Genomic DNA, 22,900 nt, shown 5'->3' on the forward strand with positions numbered 1-22,900 from the left:
TAGGTACGGGATACCACTTCGAATCACTAGTGACAGAGGAGTGCACTTTGTCAATCAGGTAATCTGTACCATGACCGTGGAATTTAAAATATTCCATAACCTATCCAACCTGTACTATCCACACGCTAATGGACAGGCAAAGGCAACCAACAAAGTGTTGGTATCAATAATTTACAAGTCGTGTGGAGTGGAACAAGAGGACTGGGAGGAAAGACTACTAGCCATGCTACGGGCCTACCGTACAACATACAAAGTCACTACCAGGCATACACCATTCCAACTCATGTATGGGCAGGAGGCAATGGTACCAATCGAGTACATCGTGCCAAGCCTTCGGGTGGCGGTAGAAAATCGATTAGGGGACAAAGAAAGCATAAATGCAAGGCTGGATGGGTTGGTAAAGCCGGATGAACGGAGACTGATGGCACAATGGGCGACTGAGGTGGCACAACGTCGGCAAAAACATTGGCACGACCAACATCTACGGAAAGCCAACTTCCAACCCAGACAGTTAGTTTTGAAGTATAACGGTCAGAACGAACTCCGACCAAGGAATTTCAAGGTTCGTTGGCTCGGGCCCTATAAGATCAGAGAGGTCAGCAGTAACGGAGCAGTAAAACTCGCAACTCTAGATAACAATCCGATCAAGGACCCTGTGAACGGTTCCAAGTTAAAAATTTACAGGGAAAGAAATAAACTGGTGATTGGGATCAACATGCTAGGATATGCCACGAGAGGACATTCGACCATTAGTCAACACAAGGAGATCAAGGAAGACCCGGTAGTACAAGAGGAGCCCTACCGGAGGGATGACGACTGGGCAAAGCCCTTATCCACCATGGAAGAACGACTTGTACCAAAAAGAGTGGAAGGTGTAGCAATGCCCAGAATTCACAAACATCTCATGAATGCGTATTTTGGAGACCCAACTGTGTGGGTACGGGTCTTGAGATATTGCAAAAAAGGGGTGCCATACGAAGGAGCTCGGGAAGGGTACGTGGCATATGACATTGATGAAGAAGCAGAAGCTTGGAGGGAAACTAAGAACCCGCTTAAAGAAGTGGAGCCGAGAGACCTAGAGGAAGAATTCAACCTAGAAGAATATGGGGCAACCCTAGGACCATGTTTAAAAATGGTACTGAAGATAGAGGATCTATTTGTCATTGCATCCGGGGCAGGTGAGATGGAGGCCGGGCCTAACTCATTATATCGGGTGATTCCTAACCCGGTTGGACCACCGGAGATCAACGGAGAGAGAGTAAAATGGTACCACCAATACGGGGACCAGTACATTGACGACCGCTACAAGGGTGTGGGACCCGCACCATTGGTGGACAAAATATGGGATCTGGAATACGTAGGGACTTGCTGCGCCCAAGAATGCTACAGAAGATTACCACATGTCTGTACATGGTTGCACGACTCAGAAATAAAAGTGAGGACACCCAACAATACACTAGGTGTGAAAAGAAGGATCAATGAGGAGAGAGACCCGAAACCAAATAAGAAATGGAAGGAGGACAAGGGGAGGAATGACGTACCAAGGAAGGAATGGAGGAAAAGGCGAGGTAGAAGGCTAGGGAAAAGAAAACAAAGGAGACAAGGGAATTTCTTGCATGCAATAAACTCAATCAATCGGCCAGGGGTCCACATCAGAAGGCACAAGTAGGCCAAGCAGTACCGAGGTAAATTGAAGGCAAGGAAGCCAATATTGAAAAAACCGTGCCAGAAAAAAGAAATAAGACGACTGGTAGAACAAGGGGTCTTAAAAGCTAAAGAGGGGAAATATAGGGAAAAAGCAAGGCCGGCCAAATCAGCAGGCATTAAATAATTGGAATGTTAGGCAAGTACAAGTAAACGTAGTAAGGAAAATTACAGCTATTGAAAAAGCAAGTATTTTATGTTAAATTTATAAAACATGTTTACCTAAACCTAACCCTCAAAGAGAAAAGTGCTTATAAAAGTTGCCAGGAGACCCCATTAGGCACAACGCAGGAAAGAGAGCAGGATGAACCTGATAGCCAAACAACATTGAGCAGAACTACTGGTACGGATGCAAAAGGAAGCACGAGGGAATTGACCAATCCGTACGGTGTACGGATTACGCAGTTTGAAAGACAAGAGCGCTAGGAAGGTGGGTCGTACAGCGTACGGATTGCTTAGCAGGTTATACTGTACAGTGTACGGATTCAAGGCACTGGAGAATCACGTAGGAACCATGGAAGGCAGGCTAAGCCGTACGGTGTACGGATTACAAGGGTGGACAACAGGTTGTACCGTATGGCGTACGGATTCAAGATACCAGGGAGTCAAGTAGGAACCACAAGATCACCATACTTGTATGGCGTACAAAACATCAGGCACGAGAAAAGACCACCGTACGACGTATGGCTTCCATCCACCAAAAGTGTACGACATACTGCTTGTGCATTCGTACGTGTACGACATTCTGTGCACATTGCCTGCGCATATGGAAAACGGTGCAAAAAACAGAGTAAAAGACCATGCGGTGTACGGCTTGGCCGTACAGACAAGGCACGAAGAAGGGGCATATCTCCACTGTACGGTGTACGGTCGGTGCAACCCAGCATGAGCGGAAGCAGGAAAAATCCATACGGCGGCAGACAGGGAAATACGACGACAACAATAGGCCCGTACAGTAGGCATTTGGCGAGACAATCAAAGCACGAGGGTATAAGAGGCGAAAGGCAGAACACAAGGAAGGGACTGTATAGCAGGGAAAGTGGAAGTGACACAATGGGCCGTACCAATTGGCGAGATAGTCTGTCAAACAGTTATAATAACAACTCAGGAAGGGGTATGGGCAGAAGGGCAGAAAAAGGCAGTTGTAGTACAACCATGACTGCCACAGACCCTGCTAGCAGCAGGAAAACCAGGAGCAGACCGAAGGCAACAAAGGACTTAGAGGAGCTCACGGCAATGAACGTAGCATTCAAGAGTGTGACTGGCAGTGAATGCCGTACTTGGTGGGAGGAAAACCCTCCAGACCATGTGATGAAGGAATTGCTGAGAAAAGCACAGGTTGACCACGCTATGCAGATGCCCATATTTAACATTAAGGAGTTTGAGCCAATCCTACGGACCATGGTATTCGGTTATAACCCTCACGAACAAGCTTCGGTCATCCAATTCCAAGGGTGCACAGTGCGGGTTTCATTCAAACCTGAGGATTTCAGATGCGTATTTGGCATACCAGATAGAGGAGCATCTGCTGCCAAACCAACCAAAAACCTTACCAGAGAAAAGAAAAAATGGTTGATAGACTTGGTGTGCAAAGACGACCTCACAGAAGAACAGTGGAAGAGCGTTTAGGTCAATAGCAGGGGAATGAAGCATAGTTTTATCGCACCAGGAGAGTGGAGGATGTTGATGGACCTGGTTAAAAGCCACCTGACAGGAGCCAGCCGGGCCTCAGACATTGCCATATGGATGATTGGGTTAGTGAACGGGATCAGATGCGGGAAAGTGTACAACTAGGGGCAACTCCTGGCAAAACGCATTCACGACTTCCTGAGATTAGAACACAAAGCATTCTACATGTGCCATCATGCCATCAGCTTGTTCCTAGATTCCGTACGCTTATAGGTACCACCAAAGGATTGGGGGACGTTTGAACCTCACGGACGGGTCGAACCAAATAAACCCACTATGTACTACTACATTCACCTGGACATCCTTGGCGACACAGCGCAACCCACACGGAAGAGGAGGAGGCTAGACACATCTGTGGAAATTGAAGAGGTTAGCAATGCCGAGGATTCCGAGGAAGCGGAAGAAACGGAAGAACAGGAAAGTGGGGATGAAGGGTTCCATCTGTCGAAACACACCACCATAGAGGAGGAAGAAACAGAGTCGTGCCAACAGGAAGAAGAGGAAGAAGAGGAGCAACAAGGGGGATTGCGAGCACAATGGAAGAGTATGAGGGTAAAGTTTACACCCTCAAAATTAGCTTCAGCACACTTGGTACCTCAGGAGGCGCTTGCAGTCGCTAGCCCAGTAGGAGATGTTCGACTAGTGGAGGTACTATTCCAGAAGATTAGTGAAGGGGAGCCGCCAGCACAACGACGAGTATCGTTGCCACAGATCAGTTTGGCCGTTCTGGCAGCAGAAACTGGTACGACGGCAGGAGAAATTGGTACAGCAGGAACTGGTACGACGACAGCCAAAATTGGTACAGTGACAGCAGGAACTAGTATGGCGGTAACGGAAGCTAGTACGATGGCAACAGAGACCGATACGGCATCAGCTAACTTAGAGGCAACCTTGGGGACTATGACAGATGAGGATATAGGCGCGTCGCTGGATGGGTGGCTAGGACAGTTCACGCTCGCCCCACACCTGCCCCCCTCCCCGCACCACATAACATGGCTATTAGGCCAGGCGTGACTCCAGATAGCGAGGTCACTATCCCAGATGAGGAGAGACCCACTAATTAGAAGCAGCAGGGAAAGGACGAGCAGAGCAATGGCCTAGAGGGGAATCTCACTGGACTCCATATCACACTACCTGATCCGAGTGACCTAGCAGGCTCACTCAGACGATTCTTGGAGCTACAAGGACTCTCGGATGTTGCACGAGGCATGGCTCAGCTTACTGGACAGATGGAGGTCGGTAATTCAGTTGATGCGACACAACTATGTCAATTTATGGCCTAGGGGTGCCAAGATGAGTTCATGCAATACCTTGAGCAGCAGGGATGGCCCGATAATAGTACACCGGAGATGATTCAGAACTGGATCCACAGGCACTTGATAGAAGGTTCAGGCACCTTAGGTATCGCCTTCCGTAGTATGGAGGGAACTTTTCGAGTGGTGTACTTATAGATGCGACAACATCAAGTGGGGAAAGAGGCCCAACAAATCTACATAGTAACCCTAGAAAAAGAGAGCAGGAAGCAGACGGAGTTGGCCACAGTAGAGAAGAGCTTGAGGAAGGAGATGGAACTGAAGATGACTACATGTGAAGCTCGTTGCAGTATTTAGGAGAAGGAGGCATAGGCATTGGCAGCCCAAGTGGCAGCGCTCACTTCACAACTGGAGGAAAAAGATAAAAAGCTAATGGAAGCAGCTCACATGGTAAAGAAAGCGTGGGAACGACAGTTAATGGCAGAAAAGAACCTGAAAACTCAGGCCAGATAGAAGCCTCCTACTGCCACTACAGGGACACCTCCTCCCTCCTCTCAATCTTAGCTATGTTTTATTTCAGTTTCTCTTGTCTTAGTCGTCTGGAAGACGACTACGTTTTTGGGGGGGGATAATGTTAGGGGTAAAAGCGTATGTTAGTACAAATAATAGTTATAGGTGTGTTATGTGTTTTTATGTTTTGCTATTGCCGAGAGGGTTCCGTCGGGTAGTTGGGAGTCGGTGACGGTTGGCAACTTGGACAACCGTCGGGTCTATATATTGTTTGGTTGGAACCCGTTGTGACCATTTCACACATCGCCCCATTTAAAATGGGGACCCCCTCTTTTTGCTCGTTTTTCGCTCGCCTTTCGCTTCGTTTTTAGGATTTTTTTAGTTCATCAATTGTCTGGATTTAGGGTCAAGCCTTAGGGTTTTAGTTACCGTCTTTTTAGGCCAGAATCCAGTCAGTTTTGAGAGCTTTTTGAGCCCCCTTTTGTAGGATGCAATTTTGAATGAAATGAATTCGCCAGAATGGTCTATTTTCAATTGGAATTTTGAATGCAGAGTCTAAATTTGTCTAAGTGTTGATGATGAAATGTGAATTTTTGTCCAATTGGGTAATTTTGACCAAATTTTGAGTTTTTTGATGTTTGATCCCGGGCATGGGGAATGATTTTTTTTTGCCTTGTGAAGTGATTAAATGTGTGAAATCTTGATATTTTGGCCTGTAGGAGCAAAATCGCTCCTGTCCCTCAGTGAAGGACCGGAGCTCGTTTTCAAAAATCTTACTGTCTCTACAGGATCAAGATGAATTTCGAATTGGAAGTAATAAAGAAAGGTGTGATCTTTCCGTTGAATATAAATTGAAGAATTTCACGAGCACGGAAATGCCCCAGGAAGCAAAATCGCTCCTGTCCCTCAGTGAAGGACCGGAGCTTAAAATCAAATATTGCCTTGTACTTGCAGGATTTTAACAACTTGACGATGTGAAGAGGTCTAAGGAGATGCATTTTATCAAATGAATATAACCTGAAGTGCCGTCGTGAAGGAGAATGAACCAAAAAGGAAAAATCGCTCCTGTCCCTCAGTCAGGGACCAGGGCGAAATCCATTGTAGCTCCCGTCCCTCTCTCAGGGACCAGAGCGAAATTCTTCATAAGGCACGTTCTGGGCAAAAATCAAGCAAGTTTTATGTTTGAAGGCAAGCAAGGAGGTGAATTGAACCCGTTGAAGATAAATTGAAGATTATAAAACGTCAACAAGGGACCCAAATGCCCAAGTTCGCTCCTGTCCCTCAGTCAGGGACCAGAGCGATTTTTGTCTTAGACAAATTTTTGGCCAAGTTACAATGAATTCCAAGGCATGGATGAGTGGAAAGGTACATTACGAATACGTTGAAGATAATTTTTGAAGGTGATAAAGTGAAATGAAGCCTACAGGACTAAGTTCGCTCCTGTCCCTCAGTCAGGGACCAGGGCGATATAATGATTATTTTGCTTTCTACCTAAGTTCAGGACACTCCAGGACGAAGTACAAGGTGGCAAGGACGTTTCGAAGCGTCTCAATCAAGCACAAAGTTACAAAGACTACTAAGATGAAGGACTTGCACTAAAATACCTAGTTCGCTCCTGTCCCTCAGGCAGGGACCAGAGCGAAATCTTCATGAGGACCTAGATTTCGAAAGTTGATCACGTTTCAAGTGTCCAAGGGGATCAAAAGGACTTCATTTTACATGATGATAGCAATTGCAAGTTGAAGAAAGCAAACACGAGCTCAAAATACCTAAGTTCGCTCCTGTCCCTCAGGCAGGGACCAGAGCGATATTGACTATAGTTGCCAAATCCTTCAAAAATCACGTTAAGCAAAGATCATGCGAGGTGATAAAAGGTCCAAGGTGTCTTTTGAAGATAATATACAAAGGTTTTAAACGTTAAATGAATAACAATTTGTACAAAGAAGCTATATCGCTCCTGTCCTTTGGACAAGGACCAAAGCGATTTTTATTAAAACCTTCATTTTCCTTCAAATGCATGTCAAGGCAGGGTCGCACAAGGTCAAGGACGCCATTTGGAAAGCGATGAACAAGAGGCAAAGATCAAGAGTTTGTAAATTTGAGCCAGGACACAAGGATCGCTCCTGTCCCTCTCCAAGGGACCAGGGCGATGATCCTCCAAACATTGAAAATGCTTTGATAAAAGAAATGAGACAAGCGTGGAATAGAGAAACAATGTTATTATTCGCCTTATAAAGAGGATTGGTGATTAAAGAAGCGAGGTCAAGGAGAGAAACACCAGGATCGCTCCTGTCCCTCACCAAGGGACCAGGGCGATGTTTGCTAAGTCACTAGTTATCCTTCAAAGATTATGTCAAAGCAAAGTTATAAGGAGTTTGAAACGTTGTTCGAAAAGTAATGAATGAGGAGTCAAAGTCAAGAATGAAGAATTTCAAGTAAAATATAAGGATCGCTCCTGTCCCTCTCCAAGGGACCAAGGCGATATCACATCTAGAGGCACTCCTTCGCACAAACAAATCAATCAAGCTCGAATGACCCAACGAAAATGGCAATTTCCACGTAAGGATGGAGACTTTGAACGTTAAATTTGCAAGGATCAAGACCAAATTGGTGGATCGCTCTTGTCCCTCACCAAGGGACCAGGGCGATGAGGTTTGAATCTTCCCACTTTTCCAATTTTGGCGCTCAAACAATTTTTTTTTTGAATTTATTTAAATGCTAAAAATCGATAACTTTGAAAATTCAATTAAATTAGCATTTAAATATTGTGCTTAATATTAATTAATTATTTTTGCCTTGTAAAAAATCGAATTTATTAATTAAAATACGATGGCATTTAATAATTAATTGTTAATTAATTAAAAAATCAAATGGAGCGCTAGGATTGTGAGGTCGGCCTTTGTTATTTGTTTAAAAAATCGTTTAAATTGCCTAATATTATAAAAGTCGGCCTAGAGGGGATGGGTGGTATGAGCGCTTATAAAGGGAGGTGAAGAATTTCATTTTTCACATTATCATTTTACCATCATCTTTTACATGCGATTTGAGGAAGACAAAGGAGAAGTGCGAGTTGTGTTTTAAGGTGCGAATTTCATCAAAGGAAGGTGTAAACATCAATCCAAGGCACTACGAACTTGAAGTTTACATTTGAGCGAACTTGCCAATCACGTTAAGGACTCCAAGGGTGGCGAGTTGATAAAGGATCGATCATTTAGAGGAGATCACTTGTAAAAGGGCTATCTAACGTCAATTTTACCTAGGCGATTTTATTCATTTTGCGTTCTAGAGTTAGCTCTCTAGTGAGGTATGGCGATATTGCTTTATTGTTTTAATTTTTGATCGTCATAGCCTAAGTTTTGAATTTTGAATTTTGAATTCCAGTACCTCAATCGTTTTTTAGGAAATGATAACTCTAAGACTTATCATGAGGTTTCCTAAGATTTATTCTCTAATCTATGTTATTTATTGCAAGATTTAGTTTCTCATTATGAAATGTTGTGTAGGTATGGCGACCCCTAAGGCGGGAGCATCCACCAGTCGTCCAGCTCTCATGAAGGAAGATCAAAAGACCGAAGAAGTGGAGACCAAGATCGTATCGAAGTGGAGCAACATTGGAGATACCAACTTGGGTAACTTCAGCACGAAAAAGTTTCGAGAGGTCCCCTACATTGGCAAGCCATCGCCTGTCGCCCGGAGAATAATCGAGAGTGGCATCATTAAGGCGGCCGGCTTTCCTCCAGCTGTTCAGTGCCATGAGTTGATGATCGAGTGTGCTCGTCATTATGATCCTCAGTCCAGAACGATTGTGTCCAATGAAGGAAACACTTTGGCGTACCTTTCAGAGGAAGCTATAAGTGAAGCTTTCCATCTTCCAAAGCACAGGGACATGATATACAAGAGCATAGAGGGAGCCAGGTCAATGTATGAAGATGATCCAGATGCTTGTCTAAGCATCATCAACAAAAACTGGTTACTCAAGAGTCGTCCTCGCCTGAGCAAGATCCCAAACACACCGCATAGGATTGATTTCCAGGAGGAGTACAGAGATTTGATTACGATGCTCAACCGAGTTATAGGAGCCTCTCACGCCTTCTATTTTGAGAAGTGGATGTTCTACTTCATCCAGGTAATTGTTCAAGGGAAAGGTACGATACATTGGGCTAGAATGATTAGCCATTGCTTGGACGTACAGTTGAGGAGACTCAAGGCTACCAAGTCCTTCCACATGAGTTCATACGTCATCTATGCCTTGATTAGGAGTTTTGAGTACGCAAGACTACCTCACAGAGGAGTGATTGGAAGAGGACCTGGAGAGGTCAGAGCTTGTGATTCCTATGCCTACTTGCATCATCCGCCAGGAAGTAATTACAAGTTAGTTAATGATACCTTCACGATGAACATCACAAGGACGTTGCAAGGTGGGATTCACAACAGATTATCTCAGGATGCACAGGAATTGGTGAAGAGGTACGGTGCTTGGTTTATTCAGTTTCCGAAATTCACTTATATTAGAGTGCATGGATGTCCTTTACCTCCATACATGTTGCCGAGATATCCGACAGACAGAATTGTGTTACTTGAAGTAACAAGACAGTTGGCAGCATATGCGAAGGCATTCAGACACAGACATGGGAATGGAGTTCCAGTACCTATCATTTTGGGCAATTCAGTTGAGGTATGTCCTAATGCTTTAGCCATGGATGACGCAGAGAAGGAGTTAGCTTTGTATTCTTTTTCATCTTTTGCTTTGAGAGAAAGCTTTGATCCACATGGACATTTAGAGGAGACAGTCGGCAGGAAGTTTAAGCATGAGTACCAAATTGAAGATTTTATGATGAATCTCTTAGATGATCTTGAAGTGAAACGAAAAATGCATTCTAGATTGCCTTTGGATTTCATCAGGAAATGCAGGATTTACAGAGTGGCCGACCAAGCTCAGGACAGTGGCAGACATATCCAATCATCCTATGATCGAGAGAGTAAATCAGTAAGGTTAGATTGGAATGAGCCTGAGGTCGTGGATTTAGATGCTTTGATGGCTCCAGTCTTGTCTTGTACTCGCAGATGGGTTGACGTACAGCATCAGAAGTTGAGAGAGCAAGGCATAGCTATGACTTTCACTTTGGAAGAGAAACCACCCGAAGGAGGAGCTAGTGTGAGTGAAGGCAATCCTAATCCTAGAAATTCAGGTGAAGGTAACCTTCGATGTGCCAGTGAGGGCAATCTCCATCCAAGAGGTTCGAAGAGGAAAGAAAGATTAGAAAAGAAGGAATCTTCCAAGAGGAAGCAAGGAGCCAATCGTGATCGTTCATCCTGTACATCTTCTAGACCAAAGAAGAGGACACTTCAAGTGGAAGAATCCATGGAGTCGATGGTACAGAATGATAGGCAGGAGGAAGGACAGGCACCACAAGGGTCACCAGATGGATCTCTCCAAGATTATGAGCTAGATGAAGATAGAGAAGGCAACCAAATAACATCTCCTCCCAGACAAGAAGAAATAGTACATAAGGAAATTCAAGTTCAAGAGACCAGATCGGCCATCCCAGATTGGTTGAAGGAAAGATTAACCAAGGTGATCGTGATAGAGGACGAAGATAATGCAATTGATTTAGAGAGCCTTGTTGGACGTTCTCACGAAGTAACAGAGAAGAGGAAGGCTACCAAGATGTCCAAGATGATTCGAGATGAGACTGGATCTAGAAAACTGCAGATAGCTACACCGGCAGTAGACAAATATGAAGGTGAGATCTTAGCAGAAGAATATGATATACAGACTTTTGAGCTAGGACCATCCACAGCAGAGCAGACATTGGATGATGCCACCGATTCATTTGAGGCATTGAAGGACAAGCTTAGAGAAGAAATGGAGAAGAATAGAAAGCTTGAGAGAGAGGTCGGTGCATGGAGGACATATTTCAGTCATCTAAATGAACCTTTGGGACGTCAGGATCCGGCTAGATCACCAGTGCAGGCACTTCCACTTCAATCAATTAATGAGGCAGAAAGATTTAGGAATATGGTCCAGCGTACGAGTACTTGGATGGATAAATCTCATACAGTCGCCGTAGAATTTGTAACAAGGATGATGAAAATTATTCATCAAGCTATCCAGGTTCTTGAGATAATCCACAATTTGATGATAACAGTAGCCGCATTCGCTCATACCAAAGATGTTATCATTCCTGTCTTGAAAGTCATTAGACACACATCAAGGAAGGTCTTAGCGCAAGAAAAGATCATGGATGGAGGACCTCACAGTTTGCTTCAGTGGTCAACCTTACTCCATATGAAGAGTGTTTTCTTTGAGGATATCAGTACTAGATGTAGCCAAGTGGAGGAGGTGATCAATCCGATCCAAGACAGAGTATTTGAGGTACTACGTACCATTCTTGGCAGAAGGATCGAGGGCGAGACAGATGTGGATATGCAGGAATTAGAGGATAGAATCAAAGTCATCTTTTGTAAGGACGCTAATGTCACAGACGAGCAATATGATCAGATGTTTGCCATCATGCTCCTGATTGAAAGAACAAAGGAACTTGAATCTACATGGGACGCAGCTCTTCTAGATGCATTCGATCGGGTCATTCACTTAGAAGAAAGTATGAAGAATCTTCCCGAGATTCCAATTGCTGAGATCGAAGGAATCGTATCAAGATTCATTGCATATGCTAAAAAAGAACATTGGAAAGGGAATAAGATTCTAGATGAGAGGTTGTTATAGATGACATGGCATCTTAATTGTCATTGGTTTATGTCTCCTAGGTTTTTGTGCCAAATTTAATATTTGGCTATGCATTTAATATTGTTCAGTAAAAAGGAGGCCATTTGTAACAAACCCTAATTAGGGTTTAGGTGTCATGATCTTGACCGTTGATCTACTTTCAATCTGAACCTTTCATTGTAATTGAGGATGCTATTTATACCCTCATTTTTCATTTCATTTGTAATAGTAATAGATGTAATAGAGAATAGAGATAGTGAAGAGATTAGAGAAATTAGAGTTTAGAAGCAATTTTACTTTTGTAGCAAGATTGAGTTTGAAGAGAGGAATTCAAGCAATTGTTGTACATGATGACTTTGAAATCAATGAAATATTGAAGTTATGGTGTTTTGTTGCAACTTTCTTGGTTATCTTCATGGTTGTTTAATTTACTTGAATCATGCTCAATCAAAGTAGTGTGTTAATTTGAAGGACATAGTGTGAGACTTGATCTTTGGTAGGATTCGTAATCCAAACCACTAGCTTCTTGCTGATTGTAGGAACGCCTTGCGTGGTCGACTGGAGAATACCTTGAATCCCTTAACCTTCAATCATTATTGTATCTTGGATATGTACCCTCGTGGTAGTGTCTTTGATCTTTGATGCATTGAAAATCATTTCATTACCTTAGAAGATCGCATCAATTTCAATTGAGTTGTTATTTTATGGCGAAATTGAAGTTGGTAGAATCTTGCCAAGCCTTGTCCACACGAAGTCATTCTTAGGGTTAGATTAGATTAGATCTCTTATAAACCCTATCCTTTTGCTATTTTTTGAAAAGCTTCTTAGTTTAGTAAAATTTCAAGCTTTCGGAGCGTAAGACCCCTTGAGGATACAGCAAATCACATCAGACCACTGGTGCTTGTCCACACGTAGAGACCCTACTAACCAGAACATTGGAGTCATCCTAACTGATCCTTCATGCGAATCTTCAGCAGTTAGAGACTTTTTTCAAGAGAGGATAAGATGCCTTTAGGTATTTTATTCTGTGTATGATGGTGTACAAAATACACGTCAACAGAACCTCGGCAGGGGATCATGTATGGACAATTGGAGACATTGGAATAAAGATATAAACTTTTTGGACTAAACAATAAGGATGTCTGATAATGATTGCGATAAGGAGGCCTGATAATATAATATAATTGAAGAACATAATTTAAATTTAGTTGTCATTCAATAACAATTCAAATCGGCATCTAGACTCAAAACACGTGACCATTCATATGAATAGTCGTGTCTCTTTAAAAATATGATCTATATATATGAGTGTGGCTGTGTTAATTTTTAGATGTGATGTAGTTTAATATAATTCTGAAGGAGTGAGTGGTCTTTGTATAAATGCTGAAATTAATTTTCAGACTCTGAGTTGTGTGTAATTCCGGAAATATAATTATACACATATGCTGTGTGAATAATGTTAAAAAAGGATAACATATATGTGTGAGAAAGGTATTATGTGTGAATTATATGAATAAAAAGAAGAGTACGTAGAGTTAATAAGTCTGAATTTATTTTCAGACTATGACGTGGATGTAGAAGAAAATAAAAAGACTGCACATACATAAGAAGCAAAAGGGAGATGAGAATTATGAAAATATAATTCTAAAGTCATAATTCTGAAAGAGGGTGTGTTGTTCCTACAGTAAGATAACCGTTCAATTAGAACAGATGTAAAGTAATATAAAGCAGAGGAAACTTATCACATCAGATATGAATAAATGAGGTTATCAAGAGAGTTGTGTGTAAGCATTAAAGATTATCATCTACATCAAGAATAAAGTGCAGATTTATGAAGGCCTATATGAACATATTTATGAAGACCTGCATGAACAAATTTATAAAGAGTATAAAGAAGACTATCACAGACTTATGAAGCATTGCTAAGAAATAATTATCAGTAGTTTGTATACAGATATAAAGGAAATGTATATGCAGAAGTGAACTGAAGAGTGTGAGTGAAGTTTAAAATAAAAAACTATATAATGTTGTGGAAATAATCAATAGTATATATGCTCTGAATGTTTAGGTGTGAAATATGATACAGAAATTATAAACAGAAAGGAAATCTTGTGGGTATGCATGTAATGTATATATATGATATACACCAAGGAAGATATAGAAAAGTATTATAGCAGAAATGAATAAGAGGACGTAAGGAGAATTTATAGCAGACTTTGAAGAAGTCATGGCAGATTTATAGAAGAAAAGATATGCAGATTTGTGACTGAGAGTAGATACAGTTGTGAAAGGAATAGTTGCAGATTTATGTAGAAGAGTATATGCATGTGAGGAACAAATTTATAGCAGATTGGAGAACAGAATGTAACAGAGTTTTGTGGCAGAATTGTGACTATTTTGAGAGGTGATTGTAACAATTTGAAGAAGAGAATTATAGTAGTTTGAAGAAGGAAATTTGAGAAGAATAGAATCCATCATCTGTTGTAGAAGCAACATTGTCAAGGTGGAAATTCAGATTTATATGAAGTGGGTTGGTGCTCACTAATTCTGGATTGGGGAGTTGGTGCTTCCAGTGGGTTGGTGCTCACAAAATTCAGATTTGGGAGTTGGTGCTTCCAGTGGGTTGGTGCTCACAAAATCAGATTTGGGAGTTCGTGCTTCCAGTGGGTTGGTGCTCACAAAATCAGATTTGGGAGTTCGTGCTTCCAGTGGGTTGGTGCTCACAAACAGAGTTAAGGGTTGGTGCCTCTAGTAGGTTGATGCCTACGAACATTGTAAAAGAAGATTTATATAAAAGCATTTATTGCCGTGGTTTTCTCCTTTAAGGGTTTCCACGTATATATCTTGTGTTCTACTTGTGTTCACATTATTTAGATCACATATGAATGTTGGTGTGCAATGAATATGTTAATGAGATGAGTTATATACTTATGATTGAAGTTGAAAAAGTTTAAATTGGTAAAATATTGTTGTTATACTGATTCAACCCCCCCCCCCCCTCCCCCTCCCCCCTTCTCAGTATAACTGTGTGCTCTTCAAAGAGATAGTGAAAACTTGAATAAATTTGACTTGCAATCAAATAATAATTGTGAAAATAGCCTAATTATGATGCCATTAATGCTTGCATTGTGTCATACAATTTCCTCCTCTTCCTCTATGTTCTTGCTTGCTTATATGTGATCTCTTGTAAGGGTCAGTCTCTTCAATAAATTGATACTTGATAGATTCATTGTCAAGTGAAGGCTTACTCTATGTGATAACAACATGTAAACCATAGGGGCAAGATCATGTCCATAGTCTTTATTGCATATAAGTGATCCACAGGGATACATCAGTAGGATTTTGGTTCACATCAATGGTGGTATAAGGGCGAGACATCCCTAGAATACTGTAATGTCCCATTATGGTCAAACTTAGGAAGTTGGGACAATTATCTATCACTCATCAATTGGAAGAGATTTTTCCTCAAAACTTATAAGAATCAATTGCAAGAGACTTCTTTCCTCAATAAGCTTAAATAATGCTCAAGGTAATAATAGTAGAAGTTGATACCACTTCACAAATGAACTTACCAATCGCTCAACTGGTTAAACAAAATGCACTCTTGTATAGAGCTGCATATAAAGCATAAGAACAAATAAATACATATTCATCTTATCATTAGAGTTAGATCAAATACTAAATTTATAATGCATAAGATTTGGAGAGAAAGAGACATAAGGTTTGCTTGGAGCCATTTCTACACCAAGCCCAAGAAAGGTTGCCTTCTAAAATCTTCTTACTTCACTTGGTGGCTCGTACTTGCTTTCCTATCAAGTCCCCTTCTCCCATATTATCATGTCTTGTGGGGGAATGAGTAGAGAACGCAACTGGGTTCCTTGACTCCTTTGTGCAAGGGCCATCCAAGCTTTGATGCCCACTTTGGTCATCCAGGATGTCTTACTTACGAGCCCCTTGTTACCCCTTCATTGCATCCATACCCTTCCTCCACATGGGTTCACTTATGACGCAAACGTATATAAACATTATCTAGAGAAACATATTTCTTATTATAATGCATGTGGCATAATTAGCATGAATTAATCATGACCTATTATAATATGACAAATATAATTTCTTCTAAGTACATCATAGCAATTAAGAAGCCATGATAAGGGTAAAATAGAGTGCTACAACTAAATAATGCATCTCCAATAGCAGAACATCTCTAAGATACTGCATTCAATTCATTAAGATTACTATAAGGACTAGGATAGCATGCATATATGTCTGATAAACAGTATGGCAAATTCTCCATATGATTGAGCAGTAATTTCAATAGATTATTACTTGTAAACAGTAGAGAGGAAAATCTGATACAGCATACCAGGGAATAGTTGTCTTTGCAAACTTCCTATTCTCACTCTAATGATTCTTCTATCTCCTTCCAATCATTCGATGTACAAGCTGAGAGAAGACTTGGTTTCTTTATTATTTTCTCCTTCCTTGATTGATGTCCTGAATGAATGAAGGGCAAGTCTTCTTATATCTACGTGCCTATATGAAGGTGGCATAGGATAAGACATGTCTCATGTCTTTGGTAATCACACCATTCATAATTCAAATTGCACCGCATGGAAGATAACTAATTCATGATTAGTTAACATTCCTTCTCCAACCACTCCTAACTAACTGTTTGTTTATGAACATTTGTCCTATGTGAATCAGGTATTAAGCTTCTTCAATCGCTGCATTAACAACCATAATCGTTGCTTCCATAGATTACACTCCTTATATTGTTGATTCACTGCACATAATCAATTGCTACAATGTTTCCATTGCATCTTTTCATGATGATCTCTTATGACATTAATTACTAGTTTGTTTTCTTAGAGACATGTTAATCACCCATAATACTTTTTGAATGCTGCCTTAGAGATATGTTAATCTCTTAATATTTGATCTTTGACTTTTCATTATTGCTGAGATCGCTGCATATGGATGTGTTTGCTGCATCTTAATCTGTTTTAAAAAATATCACCCTATCTTAATCTTTGGCTGGCTACTGTGACATCTTCTGATTATGTAATCAAGAATGACTGTCATACATATAACAATCTATATTAATATTACTATTAAATTCTGCATAAGAAAATTATCTGGCTTCATATATTAAGCGTACATATTAAGCACATCCCCCATGCATACCACCAAGAACAAAGATGTTACTGCCTGTAACTTAATAACATATCTGATGTGATCTGATCGATCCTTCCCTTCCTGGACGCTTTGATTCCTTTCCTTTATATCTCTCAATGTAAAGGAGAGGTCACACCTCTTCATCATGTATGCCCATTGGCAAGAGACACACCCTTTTACCATTAGCACCCTTTGAAAGGTCGCAACTCTTCATTATTTCTGCCCTTTGAAAGGGACACAACCTTTCATAATCAGATCTGCACTTCTTATTTAAATCAGATCTACTCTTCTCCTTCCTAAATTATTCCCCTCAAATGAGGTTCTCTTCTCCCTTTTATATCTCATGTTTGAGGGAGTCGCAACTTTTCATTTTATGTCTTTTGACCATTTATTTACTTAATTAAATTTAATTATATTTAATTATACTTTTATATTTTAATTTAATTTTTATTTTTTATTCATTTGTATTTTATTTTTATTATTATTATTTATTATTAAATTTATTTCAAAGTGGGGACATTACAAATGCCCCCTTAAATAGGTAAGTCCCCAATGTGGGCAAGATCTCACAATGTCCTTTGACTATCTTGGGGAATGCAAGGAATCCCTAGTGGCCCACACCATTTTCTGCATAGTTTTTTATTGAAGTTTAACTTGAAAAAATAAAAGTTCATAAGAACATGTTTCCTAACTTATACTTATCCTTCTATCATACCAATAATGAAGATTGCTGGCATGCGCAAAGACAGCAAAAATTAACTAAGAATGATTTCCAGCCAAATATAGATTACTGACCAAAGATGTCAGAGTGGAGCTTGAATGCTTCAGAAAAATTAAACATTCCTTTATACTAAACTGAAACCATTCAATAATGTGATTTCATAAACTAATGCACAAAGGAGGATAAATGTGATTCCAAAGAAATCGAAGTCTTTAAAAATTCAACCAATGACATGGCACATGATCTGATCTGACACAAGACAGCAAACAAGCAGCTTGTTGATGTAGACAACTAACCAGGTGAAGTAGACAAACAGACAACTCAAGTAGATACCCAACCAGCTCAAGCAACCAACCAGGCAGCTCAACCAACCAACCAAGTAGCTCAAGTAGGCTAGCAAGGAGCTCAAGTAGACTAGCAAGGAGCTCAAGCAGACTAGTAGGCAGATCAACCAAGAAGACAAGGATCTCAAGCAGCTCAACACATTTTTCATTCCAAAAACTCATTTACTGAATAATGACAATCATCTTTGACATCAATGACAAAATCAGCAACAGAATGAATAAAATGTTGATAATTGATGATTAATGAGATTATTCCACCTTGTTGGATTTTCATCCTCTTTTTATATCTTGTTAAAACAATGAAAATTTCAGCCTCTTTTAGTATATTTAAGTGTTTTAATTTTGGCATTTTAAAAACTCAATTAGTGTTTTTTCTATACTATTTTAATAAATAGAAACAAATTTGATAAAAAAATTGCCTCTAAAACTGTTACTACATCGGTCCCAAGAAACATTGTTGTATATGTTTCTTTTTCTGAATAAGGAGGATACCCATGGATCTTGGTTTCTGCAGTATTTTATTCACCTAATAATCCCATGATATTTACTTTTAAGAAATTATGTCATAAATTTTCATTAAGAATCTTAAATTGTTTTTCTTTGATTATCCATTTTTCCATTTACTAACATGATGAAATTGAAACCATCATGCTTAATGATATAAGATTTCTAAAAACTTGAAACCATTATGCATACTGAAAAAATTAAACCCAAACACACTATTTATAATTTGTTCTGCTTTTAAAGTATCTTAATTTAGCTGGAAAGAGCTGTTATTTCTGTGACTATTTACTTGAAAAAAAAATTCGTGCAGATGCTGATGTACGGCTTGGAAGGAGAATAAGGCGTAATAGAGTGCAAGATCAAGATATGAGATCATTCCTCGATAAGGCAAGGCCTTGAAGTTTTCATGGCTCATATTAATCTTGTCTTAATAATATTGTAAAGTTAAAAGCATGACTAAGATTATTGCTTTGGCTTCCTACTCAATATTTCTATTTTTCAAACCTTGTGAGGATCACAAATTGTCATCAACCCCTGACAGATATTAATCCAGTCAGCTGTAAATTTTGTATTAGTGGGTTGTGCTCTTATTTGTACAACCCGTAAGCCCAAGGGATTGCAAAAAGCTTAAAAAAATTCACTTTATGGCTGACATGCAGTATTACAAATTTGTGAAGCCAGCTTATGATGAATTTATATCACCATCAAAGAAGCACGCAGATATTATTGTTCCTCATGGAGGAGATAATCATGTTGCCATTAATTTGGTAGTGCAACATATTCGGGTGAAGCTTGGGGAACATGATTTGTGTAAAATATATCCCAATCTCTATGTTATTAACTCCAGTTTTCAGGTAAAACAATTAAGCTGGGTATCTTTCATAGTTAAAATTTGTTTTAAAACTAATAGCTTTCCAATGTTCCTAGTGTTCAAACAGAAACTAACTAGTTAAAAATTATTCTGCAAGAGAGCTTTTTAAGGATACTTTATTGTATAATGAACTAAAGGCGAGTACTACCTAACTAACTTGGACACTTGATTTGATGGAACTAATGAGTATATGTTTGCTTTACAGAGAAAAGGAATGCATACATTGCAATATCGTAATGAAACTTCAAAACGTGATTTTGTATCATATGCAGATCAGCTGATTCGTGTGGTATTTCTACTATTAATATCTTTAATGATAAAGCAATTCAACAAACTGCTAATTGTGTTGGGAATGTGTTAGAAGCTTATGACGCTGTCTAATTCATTTGATAGGTGACTGATGAACATATAAAATTCCTTGCAGGTTGTTGAACATGGTCTTGGTCATCTTTCATTTACAGAAAAGAAAGTGATCTCTCCTACCGGTAAGAATATAGTGACCTATATTTATTTTGACTTGAATTCTCAATCCTTTATGTTGATAGATTGTTGCAATAGTTCATATACACGTACAAAATGAACCAATCATTTTCTATGTGGGGCTAGGACAGACAAGATGTGTATGATGGTTACACAAAGAGCCTAAGAAAAGTAAAGAACGTGTTTATAATGTCTCCTTCACAAATGTAATCAGGTTGTGAACAATTAGCCTATTTTCCAAGTTTTCTTGTAGGCTAATAGGTGGGCAAGGGAGAACTCCAACTTTCTTGGAGAGCACAAGATTGATCAAGCAATAGTTTTTTTGTGGCCATAAGTTCAAGTGGTCTTGGTAAGCCTCATGATGCTTTTAAAATGCGATTTTTTCCTTTTGGGAGCACTCCAAACTTCTTGGAGAAGCATGCTATTTTTAGATAGATGTCAAGTTGCCTCAGTTCAGCACCCTATGCCCTCAAAAAAATTATGGTATGGTCAGAAACTCATATATATCTCATTTTGATGTTTTCCGCAATTTGATGATCTATTAATTTATTAAATAATTATAGCTTAAGTTGTTCTAAGGAGGATAAATTAAAAAGGAAACTAAGGTATATAATTATTTATTAAAAAGTATTTTAAGTTGTGCCTTTACAAAGGATGCCTAGGCACAAGGGGGAATTTGCTCACACAATGAATTACTATGTAATTTAGAAAATAAATACTGAAGGAAAGAGGGGAAATTATTATTTTATTTCCTTCAAAATGTTATTAAAGAATGTTGTGAGCTTATTGTTGAGGTGAGCCATGTTACAATATTTGCTTCTACATTTGAGAGAAACTATATTCATTTTGATTTTCTTGAGGACAAATTTTCTTGAAAATACTAGTTTCAAGTAGGAATACCCCCTCTAGCTAATCTTGGTGGTTTCATACAAGAGCCACAATTGTGTTTGCAAGTGAAGTTTCAGTTGGTTGCTTCAAGCTTGGAGTTATTTGATGTCATTTAAATAATCACTTTGGTTTGTTAATGTTGTTTGTTTGAGCATTCAATTTGCAAGTGTATGAGGATGCTCAACTAGCCATACTTCTTCATGGAGGAGGGTCGTACACTTGCAAGTGTTATTTATTTGCTCATCATTGGGCATTGAAACTTGTTGCTATCCATTTCAAAAAATAGAAATTTGCAAGCTGTACCAAATAGAAAGGAAATGAGGATTGTGTTTGTTTTGTATAACATGTTGTTGTGGCGTATTCACACATCGCCCCATTGCAAATGGGGACCCCTACTTTTTGCTTTCTAGGGTAGTTTAGTTTGCTTGTCTCCCCAGTCTTGTCTATTAGCCTTTGTATTTGGAGAGTTGTCAGAGAGATCATTAGGATAGCAGGCTCTGCTTGAGTCAGGTGGATCTCCTCAAGAGGTTAGGTTAATTGAGTGATTAGGGGGTTATTTAGATCATTCCTAGGGTGTTTTATTTGTGTACTATCCGGTCGCACTTCAAGTTGCTAAATCAAACCTTGGTTGAATGCATAATGTCCTCCTAGGTCCCATTCCTTACATCAAGGACAGAGCGAATTCGCCTTGAGAAGTTTGGAATGTCATCCTGATTCTCAAACATCCTGAAATTTGGCCAAGTCTGGAATGTCATCCTAATCCTGAAATTTGACTAAGTCTGGAAAATTGAAGAATCCTCCAAAAACTAGATTTTGCATTATAACTCCTGGAGGTCCGAAACCACTCTCAAACATCCTAACAATATACATGGAATATAACTTAAAGTATAACACTTATACTCAAATGTTATATTCCATATATGAATCCTGACAGAGAGACTAAAATGTCAAATTTCGCTCCTAACCCTTCCAAAGGGTCCAAAGCGAATTTCCTTGGATCTACTTTCCTGGTCCTAATTTGCATAAGAAACCTTGTCCTTATGGTGGTGTGAAGAGAGAATTGATGTGTGAAACAAGGAGAACTAATGAAAAGTGACGAATTTGGACATGATTGCAAATTTCGCTCCTGACCCTTCCAAAGGGTCCAGAGCGAAATCCTCATTATTGCTTATTTCTTGATTAAGGACATTGAATAATAGACTTGAATGGCGAGAAGCAGATTCAAGAGGATAAGTCTAAGGCATGATGAGTGGAAAAGGTAAGGAATTTGAGCATAAATGTGAATTTCGCTCCTGACCCTTCCAAAGGGTCCAGAGCGAAATTTCACCAAGGACCCAAGATTTCACCTAAGTCAAAGAGTGGTTGAGCGAATTTGCAAGGATATGGAAGGATATGCATCAAGGCGTGAATCTAAGGCGAAGTCAAGTCAAATTCAAGGTAGATTGAGCCTAGAATAGGAATTTCGCTCTTGACCCTTCCAAAGGATCCAAAGCGAATTCCTCTATAGGACACTCCACCTTGACCCAAACTAGGAACTAGCTCATTCCCAAGAATTAGTAAAGGCAATTCACTTGTTTGGATGAAGAAATGTGAAAATGAAGTCAAGATTTGAGCACAAGGAGGAATTTCGTTCCTGACCCTTCCAAAGGGTCTAGAGCGAAATTCCTATAACACCTTATTTTTTCACAAAATCTTGAAGAGAATGCCAATTTGAAATGGATGATGATGGAAGGAGTCCTAACAACTTATATCCAAGCTAAGGAAAGGAGAAAGGAAGTGAGAAATGAGCCTAAAATTATGAATTTCGCTCCTGACCCTTCCAAAGGGTCCAGAGCGAAATTTCCATATCCTCTATTTTTCTCTTTGATATGACCAAATTTGTGACTCATAAGGCATGGTTTGAGAGGCTTTGATGTTTTCTAGTCTTTGAAAGGAGGTTTGAGGTGATGAAATGGTGAAAATCAACCTAGAATGAGAATTTCGCTCCTGACCCTTCCAAAGGGTCTAGAGCGAAATCCTCAATTTGACCCT

General features: G+C 39.7%; 1 protein-coding gene across 4 annotated transcripts in view; it reads left to right on the forward strand.

The window, feature by feature from the left end:
• LOC131044634 (uridine kinase-like protein 4) overlaps positions 1-22,900 on the forward strand; it is a 345,831-nt gene that overhangs the window by 205,042 nt on the left and 117,889 nt on the right. For all 4 annotated transcript variants that reach the window (XM_057977995.2, XM_057977992.2, XM_057977993.2 and 1 more), the window contains 4 exons: positions 18,941-19,017; positions 19,290-19,484; positions 19,707-19,790; positions 19,926-19,986. In XM_057977995.2, the coding sequence (XP_057833978.2) occupies positions 18,941-19,017; positions 19,290-19,484; positions 19,707-19,790; positions 19,926-19,986 (417 nt within the window). The remainder of the gene's footprint in view (positions 1-18,940; positions 19,018-19,289; positions 19,485-19,706; positions 19,791-19,925; positions 19,987-22,900) is intronic.

This window comes from Cryptomeria japonica, chromosome 1 (assembly GCF_030272615.1).
Source record: "Cryptomeria japonica chromosome 1, Sugi_1.0, whole genome shotgun sequence".
Classification (NCBI taxonomy): Eukaryota; Viridiplantae; Streptophyta; class Pinopsida; order Cupressales; family Cupressaceae; genus Cryptomeria; species Cryptomeria japonica.